The sequence below is a fragment of the Molossus molossus genome, unplaced genomic scaffold (assembly GCF_014108415.1).
Source record: "Molossus molossus isolate mMolMol1 unplaced genomic scaffold, mMolMol1.p scaffold_m16_p_8, whole genome shotgun sequence".
Classification (NCBI taxonomy): domain Eukaryota; kingdom Metazoa; phylum Chordata; class Mammalia; order Chiroptera; family Molossidae; genus Molossus; species Molossus molossus.
The window spans coordinates 66,170,067-66,190,080 of NW_023425402.1; the positions used below are offsets into that span (position 1 = coordinate 66,170,067).

At 43.3% G+C, this 20,014-nt stretch overlaps 1 protein-coding gene across 1 annotated transcript in view; it reads right to left on the reverse strand.

Moving 5' to 3' along the window:
* NT5E (5'-nucleotidase ecto) overlaps positions 1-20,014 on the reverse strand; it is a 59,087-nt gene that overhangs the window by 21,839 nt on the left and 17,234 nt on the right. Inside the window, exons 2-3 of the mRNA XM_036248590.1 lie at positions 11,595-11,817; positions 8,033-8,221 (exon numbers count right to left, since the gene is read on the reverse strand). Coding sequence (XP_036104483.1) covers positions 8,033-8,221; positions 11,595-11,817 — 412 coding nt within the window. The remainder of the gene's footprint in view (positions 1-8,032; positions 8,222-11,594; positions 11,818-20,014) is intronic.

Sequence of the window (20,014 nt, forward strand, 5' to 3'; positions counted from 1 at the left end):
ACAGCTGATTCCCACAAATCATTCCTTTCAGTCATGTTGGTGAGCAAGGAAGTGTGCAGTCCACAGTTTAAATAAGCTTATCAAAGAGAACCTGGGGATCATCTTGTATGGAAGACCCAAGCTCTGCTTCTAAATCCTGACAGAGTATTGATAAATTCCCTTATAGATGAGCACAAATTTAGGCCTGGGGGAAATTTTTAAACTGAGGACAAGAGAATTGAACTAGACACAATTAGGCTGTTTGGGATAAAGCACTGCATTCCTGGTTTCTTACCTTTTAAAAAAATATTATTTATTTAATTTAGAGAGAGAAGAAGGGAGAAGGAGAGAGAGAGAGAGAGAGAGAGAGAGAGAGAGAAATATTGATGTGAGAGTGATACATCAATGGGCTGCCTCCTGCACACCCCCTACTGGGAATCAAGCCAGCAACCCAGGCATGTGCCCTAACTGGGAATTGAACCAGCAACATTTTGGTGCACAGGACAATGCCCAACCAACGGAGTCATACCAGCCAAGGTTGGATTCTTATCTTTTAAATGCAACAGGATACATTTAGTCATTTGTGTGTTTACTTTAAATTGTCGAATTGAGTATATATCTTTTTTTTTTAAATTTAACAAAAACATTTATAGTAGTCCAAGTTGTTAAAGTAACCAAATTGGCCCCCGAGATGCACTCATTCATGCTAAGCCCCACATCAGCAAACAAGAACTGATCTATATTTCTATGCTCAGCTCTCTCAGAAAAGGAAGACCTGGGCCAACCAATCAGTGCTTGCCTGCTCAGCACAAGCCAGCTGACCCCTTTGCTCTGTAGAAGGAAAGTAGCCCTTCTTTAGTCAATCAGCAAAGACCCAGTGTAACTTCCTTGTCCCTGCCCACTTTGGTCTATAAAGCTCTCTGGCCTTGTATAGCTCTTTAGAGATCTTTTTTATGTGCTTATATGGGATGCTGCCTGATTCATAAATCAATGAATGAAAGCCTACTAGATCAGTAGGTTTTTTGTAGAAAATTTTCTTGTAATAAAGTTTAGAATCAATGGTTAAATTTGTAGGGTTTAAAGAGGTTTAGAATTCTTTTTTAATAAAAGTAGAGTTTGCCTGGCCAGTGTGGCTCACTGGTTGAGCCTCAAACCATGCACCAAGAGGTCATCCAAGTTAGGACACATGCCCAGGTTGTGGGCCCAATCCCCAGTGGGGGACACGCAGGAGGTGGACAGTTGATGTTCTCTCTCATCGATGTTTCTATCTCTCTCTCTCCTTTCCCTTCCTCTTTTTCTAAAAATTAATAAAGAAAAAAAATAAAACTAAAGTTAGCATGACAAGATTTGGCAAATGCAGAAGAACAAAATGGTTTATTGTCCCACCAACCTACGGCAACATTTTTAAAATTTAATACATATAGCAATGAGGGGGAAGTGGGTGGCAGAATCCGTTCAGGGAGAAACTATTTTCTGTTTCATAAAACACCTGAGAGAAGGCAAGGGTCCTAGTGTCCCTGTTTCTTTCCTCTTCCCCAAGGCACGGGGCAGCAGACCTGTCTGGGAAGACAGGCTCCCCAACATGGAGCAGGTTAGGGGGAGGTGGAGAAGGTGCAGGCAGAGAGCACTTACTTAACTAAAAATAGTGGCAGAAAGGTTGAGTTTTGGGTGGCCTTGGACAAAGGGGTGGGGACAGGAGTAAAGAAAAGAGCAGGGAAGTGGGAGGTGGGTGGAGACAGGGAGGTGGTGTGGGCGGAGGAAGACAGTCACCAGTGCACCTGCCCGTGGTGGCCTTGGTGGAGGCTTAGGAGACGGGTTCATTCTCGGTTTCAGGCTATGCTGTGTGGTGGCCAGCTCCCCTGTGGTGACTGCGAATGAAGAGAGATAATGCCCTGTGTGGATGGAGTTCGGGTAGATCAAAGTGAAAGATTAGTTTTTCATATTTGGATAGAAAAAAAAATGGTTTGAAAGAATCAAGACTAGAAGTGACTGAGAAAGCAACAGAAATAAACGTTGGAATCAACAGAACCATGACATATATATAGGATCTCCAAGAAATGATCAGATTTCGGGAGGAGGGTGTAAGAAAAGCCCCAGTGTTTCCTAAGTTCTGTGTGATAAAGAGACTTTTTGTTTGTTAAAGGGAGAAGCAATCCCATAAGTTAGATTGAAGATCTGTGACTCTCATAAAGTTACAGTCTGGATAATAAGTTTTTACACAGTTATAAAAATTATTTTGTGTACTCTTTTTTTTTTTTTTTCCATTTACTATTGCATGTGTTTTCCCATGTTGCAGCATAACAGAGAACTGACATATTTGTCTTGGATTTACCATGCTCCAGGGACAAGTTCTATTCATATATTCCCTCATTTAATCCCTACAACACTCTCTGAGGTAGTTGTATTATTGTAACCATTTTTTAAATTGATTTTTTAGATAGAGAGGAAGGGAGAGATAGAAACATTGATCAGCTGCCTCCTGCATGCCCCCTACTGGGGATTGAGCCCACAACCCCGGCATGTGCCCTGACCGGGAATCAAACTGGGACCTCTCAGTCCATAGGACAACGTTCAATCCACTGAGCCACACCAGTCAGGTACTGTAACCATTTTTTAAAATAACAGGTGGCTCAGTTGGTTGGAATGTCGTCCCCAAAACAAAAGGTTGTTGGTTTGATTCCCAGTTGGGGCACATATCTCAGTTGTGGATTCAATTCTTGGGGCACACACGGGAGGCAATGGATTAATGTTTCTCTTACTCAAAGCCTGTCTGTCTGTCGCTCTCTCTGTTTCTAAAAATATCAATGAAAACATATCCTCTGGTGATAAAACAAAACAAAAATGTACTGAGGCCCAGAGTGGCTCAGTATTTTGTCCCGGTCAGATAGCCAGTAGTGACCAACCCCGGGAGGAAAAGGAGTTGTCAGAGTTCAAAGCCCTTTCACAGCCCCACACAGGTAGGAGGGTGGAAAAAATGAGGCCTTCCTCAGAAGACCAGCAGGCAGCAAAATTGAGGCAACACAAACTACGGTTTGGGGAAGGCACTGCACTTCGTGGTGGGATTGGGTTTATGATTACACAAGAGCTGGCCATCAGTTTCCTATAGCTCAACCCTGTTCATTCACGTTGACTTCATTTTATAGTAGCACTTATTAAGTTTTGGGTTTGGCCAGCCCCACTTTATCTTGGAAAACAGTTTCATGGGACATAGCTAAAACTGACCAGTGTTATGTGGCTGCAAAATTCACTAACCAGAGGCTTTGCTCCACGAAGTAAGCTGTTGCTGAGGCTGGGATATGGCTAGAAGTTGACTGAAAGGCCCCGAGTGAAGGGCCGACCCCTGAAATGGGTAAGTTTCTGTGCCACCAAGGCATCATCTTTGAAGCTGTGAGCCACACACCTGCCCTTTGGCTGCTTCTCTCAGCCGATGGAATAAGCCACAGCCCACAGCGGTCCTCACTGATGCCTGAAGGAACAGATCTTTGTCAGAGTGTCTCCTTGTCCTGTGGATGTGGGAAATAAGACCATTTTCTTTTTCTAAAAGACAAGATCATCTCGACTACAAGAGTGAAAGTTAAAGGAGAGATGAACAGTGATTGTGAACAAAGTCTTTCTCCCTCCCTCGCTTACCCTGCTGAGGCAGGGAGGGGCCCATTCCTTTGTGCCTGGAACTGGCCACTGGCTCTAGCGGGAAGAACCAGCCTTGGGTGTTTTTGGTCTGCCTTACTTATATCTGCATTGTAAATGGCATTTACTTTGAGAACAAAATTCTGTGCTCATTAAACTCATTTATGTTCTCTATGTCAATGAAAGGTTTGAATTTCATATTCAACCAATGGGTGTTGAAATCCAGAAGCAATGAAAAGTAGGTGCTTGGTAAAGAGACTGATCAAATAAAGAAATCTTGCTTTTAAAGGAGCTGCATCTGTTGACAGTCATTCAACAATCCTGGGCACCTGCCTTCCGTGTGGCAGTCACAGACAAGGTCAAGCCTGTAAGGGACACTCCCAGGCTAATGAGGAAGAAGTGAGGCCCGCTGACCTGGGAAGAAAGAGGAGTTGGTGAGACTGAGGTTTCAGTAAGGCGGAAAGCGGCCAGCTCATGACAGGACAAGGCGTGAGGAAGCTTTAAGGCTACGAGGCTGCGATGAGGGAGGTGGGTCGTGGTGTTTGAAGATGGAGCAATTCTGGATGACGACATGAGCAAGTCTCATCCTGAGACCCTAGAAACGAAGGCACTCCAAAGGAGTGGAGGAGACAGTCACAGGGACCAAGGGGCTCTCAACCTTGAGTACTGGATTGGTCATCCACATGGACACTCAGCCCGGTGAAAGCAGGAGCTGGAGTGGACAGGAAGAAAGGAAGTTGGGTGCTAAATTCTCAGTTATGCTGGGGAGTGGCGTGGAGGCCATTAGGTGGTGGTGATAGGGAGGGCCAGGGTGCTGTAGGCAGGAGGTGTGAGCCTCAAAGAAATAAGAGGTAAAATTAAATTCATTGCAGTAACCTCAATAAGTTATAGAGTGTTCCACCACAACATGTTTTATTTCCCCAAATTTTGGAGAGTAAGCAATCAGGCTCTTCATGTGGATGACTTTCTAGGGAACAGGATGTTAGAATGGAAAGGATCACAGATGCACCATACCTAACCCCATTATTCTACAGCTAGAGAAACTGATGTCTACACTCACCCAAGGCCACAGTCAGCCAGACTGGCTGACTGGCTTGTATAATCCAAAAGTAAGTTAAAATAGTGGGAGGCAAACACAGAGACAGCATCTTAGGAGTTTGTCTGCCTTCAAGGGCTGGCACAGAACCGAGTCCCCTGGAGCACCTGCTGCCATTTTCAATGTGCTCTCACTTACTACTTTTTTCTCCAAAGGAAACAACATAAATTTAATTCCGTCAGAGAAGACATATGCATACTAGCCCTGGTCCTGGCAGTCTGAACACTTTGTAAACCTGGTGGGGAGAAGCTCCATCCTCTCGGTTCAGACATGACAGGTGATATGACGGCATGGGCACAGTGGTTGTAATCAAAAGCACCAAGAATGATGTTCAACATTGGGAGAGGAGCTGTTTCTGTACTGTTTTTGTCATTACTCATTTAAAACTGAAGTTTAAAATTTTTTATTATTTTATTTTTTAAAACTAAACTTATTGGGATGACATTGGCTATTAATATTACATAAGTTTCAAATGTACAATTCTAGAATACATCATCTTGTATATTGCATTGTGTGCTCACCACCCAAAGTCTAGTCTTCTTTCGTCACCATATATTTGACCCCTTAGCTTATGGGGTCAAATGGATACTTTCAGGCTTCAACTTAACCCCACACTAAAACTGAGTTTTCAAAAATATGAGCCAGCTACAACACAATAAAATTAATTTAACAGTTGGTAACCAGCATTTTAAAAATTAAGTAATAAAATATAAAAAATATTGGGTGCAGTCCAGATGCTTTGTGAAATTCTCTTTCAGGTGTGTGTGTGGCAGGTACCTACCATGTATGGGCTGTAATGATTATCAGCAAGACTTAAAATCCGAGAGATGTATTCTTTTTAACTGCATTTTTATTAACTAATAATATTTCACTTTAACTTAACTTTATGCTAATTCAATTCAATGCAATGAAGGTGGGTTTTTGTTTTGTTTTAAGCCTGGAAAAATATATTTAAACAAGCAAGTATGCCTCACCCCTTATTGTGTCCAGGAATTATCTTATTACTTCTATTAGCTCACTCCTCAAAATGATGAGTGTCCAAATAGAATATTTTCACAAGAACAGGTTTGATCCTGCTAAGAAGTCAGGGAATGTGAAATAGATTATTAAGACTCTAGAAGCAGTTTTTTTTTGTTTTGTTTTGTTTTTTTCAGAGACTGTAACTATCTACTTCAAGATCTATGGACAAACAAATTATGTTTTTTACCCACACATCTTCCTTTCATCTAGTCATTCATCATTAACCACATTCAACTAAGCATAGGCACATACTATTTTGCAGGACTTCATTGGCTGGAACAAAGGGACAAGAATAAAAGGTCAGGCTGCAGAATTAATGGAAAGCCAGGCATAGCCACACACCCTTTTCAGATGCAGCAGGGCACACTAACTGATGGCCACACATCAAGGCTGTGGATGACCAGTGGTGCTGTGAGAGGGCCTTGATTAAGGTAATGTAAACATAAGCCCTGAGGAACCTGGGAGTGACTTCAGCATCTGAACAGAGGGGCTGGAGTCCTGTGGAACCACAAACCGGCTCCCCAGCATAGAGTGGCAGAACAGGGAAAGATGTCCTCATAACACCTGGCTGAGAAAATCACCAAAGCAGAGGTTTTGTCCAGCAGGGAGAGACACAGGGAACATCAGCACTTCCCTGAAGGGCCAGTGCACTAAATTATAGCTACAGCCACTCACTTTGGGCTCCAGCAGAAGGAGGTCAGTCTGGACTGGAACTGTGTGAGGAGACTTAGGGGTTCATGGCACTGGTGCGAGAGCTGGGAAGGAGGCCATCAAGAACTCTATGCTGAGTCACTCCCCCACAAGACAGTAGCCATCTCCCTTAAAAGAGCCCCTTCCCAGAGTGGCTTTAACCCAGGGGAGAAGCAACTTTCCTTCCCTTGGGAATTTAATACCACCGGATCCTGAGAAGTGCAACCTGAGGCTCATTAACAGCCAGAGACTACCTGTCAGCCAGTAGGCAGAGAAGATCCTCTGAAAGCTTTGTGCTTTGGACCTTGCTCTCAGTGTTGGGGGTCCTGGCTCTGGGGACTGAGTTATGAAGGCTAAGGCCTGCATCCCTGTGTGAGCCAATAACTCACAGTACAAAAACCATTTTCTTCTCCAAGCAACTTTAGCCCAGGGGAAAAAATTGCCCCACCCACTGGAAATCCTCTTACCCTGGCCACCTGTGAAATTTTTTTTATTCAGCTGAGGGCCACAACCTGAGGCTTATTAAGTAACTGAGACTAATAGCCTTCAGGCAAAAGCTCTGGGATAATTGAATCTTTCCTTAGCCTGAAACTCTATTTAGGAAAGTAAGACTAGACATTGGTGTTTAGTGTGGTCTCTTCCCAGCAGAGGGAGCCACAATCAGCAGAACACTGAAACTCACAGGAAAAATTTGTCAGGCTCCAAACCCTGCTGAGACAGCCAAAATAGTGAAACAAAGAAACATCCCAAAAGAAAGAACAAGAGAATTCTACAGAAGAAGGGATAAATGAAATGGAGTTAAGCAACTTATCAGAGGTAGAGTTCAGAGTAATGATTATGAGGAAGCTCAACAGCATGAGTAAAGATATAGAAACAATGAAAATCAACCAATTGGAAATTAAAACCCACCAAGTGCATCATTTCAAGTGCATAAAAGAAATGGCAAAACTCTTATTCTCCGGAGCATTTAAAATCTTGCTCCCTGGCATATGTCCTTAGTTTGGCTCCAATAAATTCTTACAGAAATTCTCTACAGTTTTGAATCTTACATTGACAAAGGGAGGGAGAAAGAGGGTTAATGGAGAGAGGGGGAGAGAGCATGAGAGAGGGAGAAGAGGTGAGAGACAGAAGAGGGAGAGGGAGGAGGGAACGAGAGGAGGAGAGGAGAGCTTGAACTCTCTAGAGGGCTGTGGTGTGGTTCCAGCTCCTGCTACCTGTGAACCTACAAATCAAGTCCTGTCACTTTCAGCTGTGAAGGCCTTATTTACACTGTTTATGCTTCAACATTTTTATATGACATGTAGCTTTTTGATATAAACTGACTTTTGGTTGGGGCTCAGTATTCTTTTTGTTTTATATATATCTATACATGTGTTTTATATATATTTACAATATACATAAATGGAATTGACATAATCATGAAAACAATAAATTATTCTTGTAGTGTCTCTTTGAATAAGATTTGTATATGTTACCTTTCAATGTGTATTACATATATATTATATATTATATAATTTCTATAATATGTTAAATAGTAGTAAAGATAATAACAGTTGCAAAGGCAAAAGAAACTAAGATATATAGACATCCTGGCTGGTATAATCCTTTAGAAAAAATTACCTGTGTAAAGAAATGTGTTGGAGTGTCCTCCCACCACGACGTCCACGCCCTTCACTTTCTGAGCGATGAGTTTATCCATTTCAAACCCAGAATGCCCCAGTGCAATAATTTTGTTCACATTTAGAGTTGTTAGCTTATCTACTTGAAGTTGCAATGCAGTGATTTCATCTTCAAATACTAAATCTTTTCCTGGAGGGAACAAAACAAATAAAATGGATATTTATTAACAATACTTTTTATGATACTACTTACTGTACACACTAACATGCCAATTGAAAACACCTTAATCTGCTAAAGCTCTTAAATGACTAAGGCCAACACGTATTTTTAAATTAAATATAAAATCACTAAAAAGTCATCCTCCACTCCCCCCATAAGGTTATGATTCTCAGTTACATTCACTTAATGCTGCATTAGTTAAGGTTGTGGATTATATTCTGTTGCTCAAATTCAAGTTCAAATGATGAGGAGGCTTCACACCTGTAAGCTATTTTTTTCTCTTCTTTTTTTGTATTTAGACTTCTATTATACCAATGCAGAAAATGCCTGGGCACAATAAGCATAAAGTACAAAACAGATGAATAATTCTAAGACTTTGTTTGCAAGTTCAGGATAATCAGTCTTAAACTTATAACTCTGTCAGCAACTTGAATGCCAGTCTTAACATGCCAGCTGACAACTCTGCTCTGTTCACTTGCTAAGGTCAGCGTGAGAGCGTCACTGAGCTCCGCAGTGGACAGGGTCCTGTCTGACTGTTGCTGCGCTGGGAGTGTGCACATGCTCACTGGCTGCCTACTCTCCACACAGTGTAACAGACCATTGCTCCTCGGCACTGGCTGGCGAGTATGGATATGACTGCACAGTCTGGGCGTTCTGTGGGCTGCAAACATGTGCTGCTAAGTGTGGCAAGACCACCAGTCTCTGTCTCTATAGCCAAGTCTCAGCAAGCCTTGAGGTCTTTGGCTTTCATTTGCACAGAGAACAAACACAGACAGATACATTGCCCTGAAGTCATGTCCAGCACTTGGTCACAAGGGAGTCCTCCAGATTATCTAGACTCCTGTATGCAAAATTTCTGAGAATAATCACTCTAATGAAATTGCCAAAACATGAATAATATCTGGTAAAGAACTTTCAAAACCTAGGATCCTGAAAGCTCCAGTTCAAAAAAGTATTCATCCCTTCAAAGACCGACAAGACTAAAACACATCCCTTGGGATGGGAGCAGCCTGAGACTATCAGGCAGGCCTTCTGGTGGAGCCACATTCTTCTTAGAAGAGCATTTCTAAAACATTTCAAAGGCCAGTGACTTGTACACCACCCTCTGGCTCCACAATGACCTCAACAACAGCTGTTAACTCTGTGTCACTCAGTGTGCAAAGGCTCGGGCACCTGTGAACCAGCTGTCTACCTGCCGCCTCCCTCAGTGGAGAGCAGCCAAGCCCCATGCTGGCCCTGCCCCAAGTGGCTGCAGACCCTCTCCCCTCAGGAACAGCCATGCTACTCAGGGTCAGGTACAGCTGACCTTTCTATTGTTTCCAATGGTCTGGACCTATTTTAACAAAAATAAATATATTGTTTTTCTAAATGCTAAATAATTATATCTCCTCTATCAGTTAATTCTTTTAAAAATGTTTTACGTTTACTGAATTTATTGGGGTGACATTGTTTAATAAAATTATATAGGTTTCAGGTGTACAATTCTATAATACATAACGCAATATATTGTATTGTGTGTTCACTACCCATATACATTTTCATCACCATTTAGTCCCTCTTTATTCTACCTCTCCCTTCCCCTCTTTCTCTCTGGTAATCATCATACTGTTGTTGGTTCTATGTGTTTTGTTTTATTTTTGTTTAATCCTCTCACCTTTTTCACCCAGCCCCATTCCCCTCTGACAGCTGTCAGTCTGTTCTCTGTATCTATGAGTCTGTTTCTGTCTTGTTTGTTAATTAATTTTGTTCATTACTTTCCACATATAAGTGAAATAATATAGTAATTATCTTTCTCTGACTGGCTTACTTAACATAATACTCTTCCATGCTGTCACAAAAGATTTCCTTTTTTATACCTGAGTAGTATTCCACTGTGTAAATGTACCAAAGCTTTTTTATCCTCTCATCTACTGATGTGCACTTGGGTTGTTTCCAAATTTTGGCTATTGTAAATAATGCTGCTATGAACATAAGGGTGCATATATTCTTCGAAATTCATGTTTCAAGTTTCTTTGGATATATTCCCAGAAGCAGAATCATGGGTCATAGGGCAGTTCCATTTTCATTTATTTATTTTTCTAATATAAACTGCTGAAAGCAGTTTTCATTTAATTTTTATGTATGTATTTATTTTAAACCCTCACCCAAGGATATTTTTCCGCTTATTTTCAAACAGAGTGGGAGGGAGAAAGAGAGAAGAGAGAGAGAGAGAGTGAAAGAGAGAAACATTGACGTGAGTGAGACACGTCGACTGGTTACTTCCTGCAGGACCCCAACCAGGGCTGGGGACCAAACTGCAACTGAGGAACGTGCCCTTGACCGGAATTGAACCTGTGAATTTATGGTCTGCGGGCCAACGCTCTAACTGCTAAGCCAAACCAGCCAGGCATGCACTTCCATCTTTAACTTTTTGAGGAAACTCCACACTGTTTTCCACAGTGGCTGCATCAACCTGCATTCCCACCAACAGTGCAGAAGGGGTCCCTTTTCCTCACCAGCACTTGTTTGATGACTTATTGATGATAGCCATTCTGACAGGTGTGAGTATCAGTCAATTCTTGATGAAAATCCTTATTTCTCTAGCTCCTAGTTTCCCCTTTCTCTTAAAATATGGAAAAAAATTAATTTGGATAATTTAGAAAAAAACATAATTTCTCACTAATAGTGTTTTGGTGAAAGTGTTTCTTTTCATGAAAGTGGCTCAGAAATGTTTCTTGAATGGTCTTAAGGTTATATATGAATGTTTGTGCATAAATGTGTAGATGTAACAGATATATATATAGTAATGTATATATGGATATATATATATCATCAGACCATTCAAGAATATATACACATTTCCCAGAAAGCCATATACAATAAAGCCATTAAAACTACAAGACATGAATAAGGCAGAAGGAGGAAGGAGAGTTAACTAGACATGTAATAATCATACTAAAAAAGGAAAGATAAGGTAAACTGAGGCGGAACCCTGGCTCTGAGCACTCTGACTTCATAGGAAGAAGGGCAATGATTATGTGGCTTCCATTCTCCAGTAACTAACTCTGAACATTCAGCCCTGCATTTAAATGGACTTCTCTTTCAATTCTGAATGCACTGTATTTAACAAAGATACTGTCAACTAAAAGTCACTGAGCAGAAGAGCAAATGTCTTTAAGAAGTAACTTAGAACAAGGTGGAGCCACCAGACTGGTTTTATCAATGTCATCCTAAGTACACCATTTGCCCAATACCACACGTTGTCCCTCCTTCTATCTACAGTCCTTAAAAATAATGTTAAACTCTAATTTGCTGCATCTATTTTAAAGCAAGGGGTGCTATAAAAGTAGGGGATAAAAAATACCTGGATTTGAGAGCAAAGGAGTTTCTTTTGAGGTGTATCCAACAATTCCCACCATTTCACCACCAACAGAAAGGTTTTTATATGGCAAATAAAGATTTGCTATTTGAGATGCTAGCGGCCCCTTTGCTTTAATGTTTGCACTCAGAATTGGAAATTTGGCCTCTTTGAGGAGTGGATCAATCAGACCTTCTACACCGTTATCAAACTCATGATTTCCCAGTGCCTAGTAGAAAAAGAAAAGAGAAGAAGAATTAGATAATATGAAATGTCCAATAAAAGCACACGTTAAAGAATATGACATTAGCCCGTGGCTCCCAAGCCTGGCCGGGCTCCAGGAGGCCAATCACAGGGCGTCTGTCCTCCTCACACCTGGAGTTTACTCAGTGGTCCTGGAGTTGGGCCCAGGGGCACCCAGGTCATCAGGCTAGCTTGGTGACTGCTCCCTGGGACCCGTACCATCTACTGTACTGAAGGTGGCATCGGCACAAGAATCACCCGGAAAGCTGGCTAGATGTCCGGGTTCTGCTGCCCCAGATCGGGGCCAGGGTCTGCACTCGCCAGGTGCTGCCAGGCCTTTCACCTTCTGTTTTCTCTCAGAAACCCACATTTCAAGCCACCAACCCAGTCGTTCCAGCCGCTCTCTGCCAGCGAGAACCATTGAAATCAACGGGACTTTAGCACAAGGTGAATGGAAAAGTCCTGTTGACAGGGACCAGAGGCTTCTCCTTCTCACATCTCCACATCTCCTTGGTCATGATTTCACAACTGTTTCTTTTCGAGGACTTCATGGTCCTAATTCTTCTGGGGATATGAAGATCCCCAAAGGCAAGCAGGAGAAAGCACTCTCCGCATTTTACAGGGTGGCCCTAGTTTCTTCCTTCTGTGCCCTCGGGCCACCCTGTTTCATTCCCAGTAGTCTCCTGTCTGAGAAAGAACAGGTGACATGATTGTGCGCACCACTGCCGTGTTTCTGGACCCGCTCTGAGCACAGGGCTTTGGAAGAGCTGGGGTGGTTTAATGCAACACTTGCCTCCTGCCTTCTTTGCTCTCTCTCATTCCCTACTGCTCTGGGAGTACCTACAAGTACAAAACAACCATTTTGACATCTGGAAGCTTCCCCCAGAATAACATTGACAAACACAACATGCCAGCCGCCTCCCTTGAAAAGCCTGCACCCCTTTCTCCATTGGCCTCCTGGAATTAGTCCATCTCTTCTAGGTACCTGGTTGTTTTGCAAACTTAGCATTTAAACCAGTGAGTCTCAAACTTTCTAAACACCACACCTGATTTTCCTTCACTCTGTAGGTCATCTGGGAACAGGCCTGGAAGTGCTGATTGGTAACCCCTCGATCTAAATTAGCACCTTGTATTCTCTTCATGGGGTCCTGCCACCTCCATCCCCTCCAGCGGTAGCCTTTCACCTGCCACACAGGCGCTCGCTGAGTATCTGCTCCAACAGTTGTGTATTGTGACCTGAGGTGTTTACATCTACACAGAGGAAGCAACACAATGTCTTCACATCCCCACCTACCTGTCTCCCCAGTTAAACTCAGAATTTCTGAATCTGCTTTCCCCCCATCTCTGAGTATCTACTCATTTTTACCTCTTCCTCTTACCTAATTACTTCCCTCTTAAAAGCTGACCTAGTCTTATCTCCCAGTCTTGGGTAACTGTTTTTTCTCTTCTATTCTGAGAACATCATGGTTTCTTCCTATGGTGAAATACCTTTGTTATGAGATTGCAGTAACTATCTTGCATAACTGTCCAGTCTTTTAAATGTATGTTTCTATAGTTCTTCATGAAAGACTAGCCAATGTGTCAGCCACCTTACCATTAACCAAGCAGCATCATATGGCTGGAATTCAGCAGTAGTTGATGTTACAGTTTTTCATTTATTCCACCTTGGCCCAAGCTGCCACCACCTACCCAGTCAATGAAGCCAGAAACCCTGGAGCAACAAAATCCTTCCCACTCCCTCCCTCTACTTCCCTTCCACTGCATCCCTCCTGTCCACCTAAATGCTCGGTTCCTGTCCACCCATTGCTGCTGCCTGGCGCAGTCCTCGGCTCTCTCTCTGGACTACTGAGACAGCTTCCTAACCCAGCCACTCCCATCTCTAAACCATCCTGCACATTGCTGCCAGAGCAATCCTGAAATGGAAATCTAATCTTATCAATCTTAACCTTAAGGTCCTATAGGGGATCTCCATTCCCTTTGTGATAAAAATTCAACATCTTGAGCACTTTGAACCACAAGGCTCTTTGAGATCTGGTCTATCCTCCCCTCCAGCCTCATTTCTGACACCCACCCCCTAATGTGTGAGGCAACCAGGCAGGGCTGGCTCCTCCCCTCACAAGCAGTGACCTGGGCACATTGAGAAACCATAGCTCCCTCTGGGAGGGCACTGAATCAACAAAACAAACGTTGTAATAAAAATGAGCCAACATTGCCCTGGCCGGTTTGGCTCAGGGGTTAGAGTGTCGGCCCACGGTCCAGAGAGACCCGGGTTCGGTTCCTGTTAAGGGCACGTACCTCGGTTGCAGTTTTTCCTTGGTCCCAGTTGGGGTTGTGTGGGTGGCAACCAGTTGATGTGTCTCTCTCAAATCAATGTCTCTCTCTCTCTCTCTCTCTCTTCCTCCCTCTCTCTCTCTTGTTCTATCTGAAGATGAATGAAAAAATGTCCTTGGGTGAGGATAAAAAAAAGAGCCAGCATTGAGCACTTGTGACACACCCCATCACTCACAGTGATTTCGGTTAGAAAGCCTGGTTTCCTGTTGAGAAATTGGTATCAAAACCATACTCGTATTACAGATAAGAAAAACAGATCTGGTGGCATTACATGGATTGTTCAAGGTTGCACAATTAGTAAGTGGTGGGCTGGGGATAGAGCCCCTTTTGTGGGACTCCAACCTTCTCAAGCTCGATGCTTGGGTGTAGAGGGCATTGTATAAAGCCTCATATATAGTGAGCACTCAAAATCAAATCCGAACTGCTTGCCGTTTTTCATTCTCTCACTTATCTTTGTCCCTTTGCACATGGCAAGTGATTAGTGACGGGTCGGTACAAAGTGAGGTGGGACACAATGTCGTTTTTCTATGCCATGCCTTTACTACCTTATTCAACTATGGCTTCAGCTTCTGAAGTCTGATATTGCTTCTAAACGACAGACTTCCCAAGAACCCTTTGTTGTGTTCCCTGTCTGAGTTAGATGTCCTTCCTCTGCCCTGATGGTCACCTCTCTGCATCCCTAGCAGACACTGCACCTGCCCAAATGCCCAGCATAGTCCCTGGAGCAGAACAGGAATATACCATCAAATGAATAAACAAACAGAAGTATCTCTAACAACTTTCTTCCTTCCATACACTGCTACTTTTTCCTATAAAAATTCATGCAGAAACCAATGGACATGGACAACAAAGCCGGAGACAGGGTGGGGTGGGGGGGATGGGGAGGAGGATGTCAATGGAGTAAAAAAGGAGAAACATCTGTAACAAAAAAATATATATATAATAATAAAAAATTTCAGCAGAAAATTCCTTTGTAAATACTCATTTTCTTTAGAAATTCATGTTTTCATTTTCCCACTGTGACTCTCCCTTCTTCGTTTCACTTCCTTGGCACATATTAGAACCTCATTATTCCGAAGCTCTTCAGGAGGACCATGCCCCTCCCCTGAGCTCACCAGGCTCCCACCACACTGCTGATGTACCGCAGGAGCTCAAGAAAGGTGTTGAAGAACTTGAACAATAAAAGATAGAATATAACAGGGCAGATCATTGTTCCATGTTCTTTTGCATCTTACAGAGCATTTGTAGCACAAACATAAGAGCATTTAAAAATCCATCCAAAATTGGTTTTGATACCAATTTCTCAGGAGGAAACCAGGCTTTCTAACCGAAATCACTGTGAGTGATGGGGTGTGTCACAAGTGCTCAATGCTGGCAGCAGGCAGGACCAGAAGAGGGTGAGTGTGTGAGAGAGTGAGCGAGTGTGTGAGAGAGTGTGAGTGGACGCGAAGGTGGACGACCAAACCCAAGCAGTGCAGAGACGTGGAGCAGAATGTTCCTGTGCTATGGACAGGAGTAGCCGGCTACTGTGGTAAGTGGCCCTTCATGGCGCTCTTCTCTGTGCCTCGAGGGTCTCACCATTTTGGAAGATCCTGGGTCTTCCCTGGGAGGAGGCAGTGGGAGTGGCTAGGGCCCAGCAACGAGCCCACCAGCGCACCTGGCACCATTGGACCAGTGAACACTCTGTGTCCACACAGGCCAGTGCACAGTAGTGGAGCTGTCAAGGTGCTGGTGTTGGAAGCCTCAGACAGCCCAGAGCCCAGCACCATTCCCCATAGTAGCAGCCCGATCAGAATCAAGATATAACCCCAGCAACAGAGGCTAGGGAGCAGACATCCATCTCCAGGCAACAGAAGCACAGACCAGCAGCTGAGACCCATCCCCAAAAACTACAACAAAAACTGAGCAGGAGTAGAACCCCATGGGGCAGCAGCACTCCCCAACCATCAGCGGTGGGACCTGGGGCTCCGCAGAGGCCTGTGCGTCCAGTAGTTCACAAAAGCAGTGGGAAGCTTGAGCCCTAGAGAGACTGGTGCTATCAAGCTGCCCGCCTGCGGGACATGCAGGATGTGGGGGCACCAGAGAGGCCTGAGCGACCCAGCAGGGGATGTGCAATCCAGTTACTCCTGGGACCTGTGGGGTGCTGAAGCACCAGAAAGGCCTGTGAGACCCAGCAGGGACTGCATGATGTAGTTACTCACGGGGCCTGTGGCATGCTGAAGCACCTGAGAGGCCTGTGCAACCCAGCAAGGACTGTGCCATCCACTTACCCGTGGGACCTTCAGGGTGCTAATGCACCAGAGAGGCCTGTGAGACCCAGCAGCCCATAACATAGGCATAGAGCCAGGTCCCCAAAGGGACTGTGCAATCCAGTTACCCACAGGAGCTATAGGGTGCTGGGGCACCAGGAAGGCCTGTGCAACCCAGCTGTGCACAAGATAGGCATAGAGGATGTGAAAATGGAGGCGGAGTGAATAGAAGCTATGCAGAGGATGTCCTAGGACCAAACGAGAATTACAACTAAAATAAAGACAAATCCTTGGAGAAAAGCAATAGGACAGGACCATATAACCAGGGACATTGGTAGGATCTGCGGAGGCGCCAGAGGGTGGTGAGCTGGGAGCCCATGGACAGCGGCAGTCTTAGCTGTGAGCAGTGCCCTTGGGGAATAAAGACCAAGCCTGCTCCACAGTGCAGAGAGCCTGAACAGAGCACTAAAATAGCCACAGCCACTAACCTGGGGGCTACAGTAAAGGGAGAGCAGACTGGGCTGGAACTCTGTGGGGACACCTGGGACTTGGAGGGCTCAGAATTTTTGCTGAGTTGTGGCCAAAAAGGACGGTGGCCAGTGTGCTCCTTCCCCAAGCAGTGGGGAAAAGCAGCAGCCCTGCTCCCAGGAATTCAGCTTTTCCCAGGTGAGGCAAAGAAATACAAATTGAGGATCATTAACAACCAGCATCTATCCCAACCTCTGGAAATCCTCTTATGCAGAACACAGGGCTACAGTCGAAGGCACTGAGTAACTGAGACTACTAGCCACCAGGAAAAAGCTAGAGAATAACCGAACCTTTCCTGGGCTTGTAAATCTACCCAGAAAAGTAAGACTTGACAGTGGTGTTTAACGTGGCCCACCCAGGCTCTCCCAAACCCAGGAGAGGGAGCCACAAACAGCAGAACACCAAGACCCAGAAGGAAAATTTGGCAGGCTCCAAAGCCCACTGAGATAGCCAAAATGGTGAAACAAAGAAACAAATCCCAAAAGGGAGAACAAGAGAACTCTATCAAAAGTGAGATAAATGAAAAGCAGTTAAGCAAATTATCAGAGCTAGAGTTCAGAGCCATGATCTTGAGGAAGCTCAACAGCATGAGTAAGGACATCAGCACCAGGAGTAAAGATATAAAAACACTGAAAACCAACCAAGTGGAAATGAAGAATGACATAGCAGAAATTAAGAACACATTGGAAGGAATAAACAGCAGAGTAGAGGAAACTGAAGACCAGATCAGTGAATTAGAAGACAGGGTAGAGAAAATCAACCAATCAGAAAACCAAAAGGAAAAAACAATAAAAAAATAGAGAGACAGCTTAAGAGAACTGTAGGACAACTGGAAACGTAGTAACATTCACATCATAGGAGTCCCCGAAGAGGAAGAAATTGGGCAAGGATTACAGAATATATTTGAAGAAATAGTGACAGAAATCTTTCCTAATTTGGTGAAGGAAAAAGGCATTCAAGTTCAAGAAGCACAGAGAGCCCCAAGTAAGAAGAACCCAAACAGGCCCACACCAAGACACATAGTAATTAAAATGCCAAAAATTAAAGACAAGGAGAGAATCCTAAAGGCAGCAAGAGATAAGCAATAGGTTACCTACAAAGGAAACCCCATAAGTCTCTCAGCTGACTTCTCAACAGAAACACTATAGGCCAAAAGGGAGTGGCATGAAGTAATCAGGTCATGAACAACAAGAATCTGAATCCAAGACTACTCTATTCAGCAAGGCTATCATTCAAAATAGAAGGTCAAATAAAGAGCTTCCCAAACAAAAAAAGCCTAAGGGAATATGTTAACACCAAACCAGCACTGCAAGATATGCTAAAAAGAGTGCTGTAATTAGTAGGAGAAATAGGAAGAAAAATAGAACCACACTAAACAAAAATGGCAATAAATAAGTACATATCAATTATCACCTTAAATGTAAATGGTTTGAATGCTCTGATAAAAACACACAGAGTAACTGACTGAATAAGACAGCATGACTCACATATATGTTGTTTACAAGAGACCCACCTCCCAACAAAAGACTCACATAGGCTGGAAGTGAAGGGATGGACAAAAATCTTTCAAGCAAACGAAAAGCAAAAAAAAGCTGGGGTAGCAATACTCATCTCTGATAAAGTAGATTTCAAAATGAAGGCCATAACTAGAGACAAAAAAGGCCACTACATAATATTGAAAAGATCTATCCAATAGGAAGATAGGAAGATATAACCTTGGTAAACATATATGCACACAATTTAGGAGCAACAACATATATTAAAAATCTTTTGGAGGACTTCAAAGGAGAAATTAACAGCAATACAATCATAGCAAGGAACTTCAACACCCCGTTGACATCTCTGGATAGATCTTCTAGACAAAAAATTAACAAGGAAACACAGACTCTAAATGAAGTACTAGATCAAATGGATTTAATAAATATCTACAAAGAATTACACCCCAACAACGCAGAATTTACATTTTTCTCAAGAGCACATGGGACATTCTCAAAGATAGACCACATGATAAGACACAAACTAAGACTCTACAAGTTCAAGAAGATTGAAATATCAAGCATCTTCTCAGATCACAATGGCATGCAACTACAAATCAATTGCAACAAGAACATGCAAAGACAATTGAAAACATGGAGGCTAAATAGCATGTTATTGACAATGAATGGCTTACCGAGGAGATCAAGGAAGAAGTTAAAAACTTCCTGGAAACCAATGAAAATGAACACACAACACAAAATCTATGGGATGCAGCGAAAGCAGTTCTGAGAGGGAAGTTCATAGCACTACAGGCCTACCTCAAGAAGCAAGAAATATTTGTAATCAACTATCTAACCTCACAACTTAAAGAACTAGAAAGCAAACAGAAAGAAAACCCCAGAGCAAGTAGAAGGAAGGAAATAGTAAAGATCAGAGCAGAAATAAATGGCATGAATTCAAAGGATCAATGAAACAGAGAGCTGGTTCTTTGAAAAGATAAACAAGACTGATGGACCCTTAGCTAGACTCACCAAGAAACATAGAGAGAGAACCCAAATACACAAAATCAGAAGTGAAAGAGGAGAAATAATAACTGACACCACAGAAATACAAAGGATTGTTAACAGATATTATGAACAATTATACGGCAACAATTTTGAAAATCTAAGCAAAATGGACAAATTTCTAGAAACACATAGTCTCCCAAAACTGAACCAGGAAGAGATAAAACACTTGAACAGACCAATAACAACTAAGGAAATTGAAGATGTAACCAAGACTCTCCCAGCAAACAAAAGCCCGGTCCTGGATGGCTTCACAGGGGAGTTTTACCGAACATTGAAAAAAGAATTGCCCTGGTCGGTTTGGCTCAGCGGTTAGAGCATCGGCCTGCGGTCCGGAGAGACCCGGGTTCGGTTCCCGCTAACGGCATGTGCCTCGGTTGCAGTTTGTCCCCGGCCCTGGTTGGTTGTGCGGGTGGCGACCACTCGATGTGTCCCCTTCACATCGATGTTTCTCTCTCTCTCTGTTCCTCTCTCTCTCTCCCACTCTATCTGAACAAAGAATGGAAAAATGTCCTCGGGTGAGGATGATAAAAAA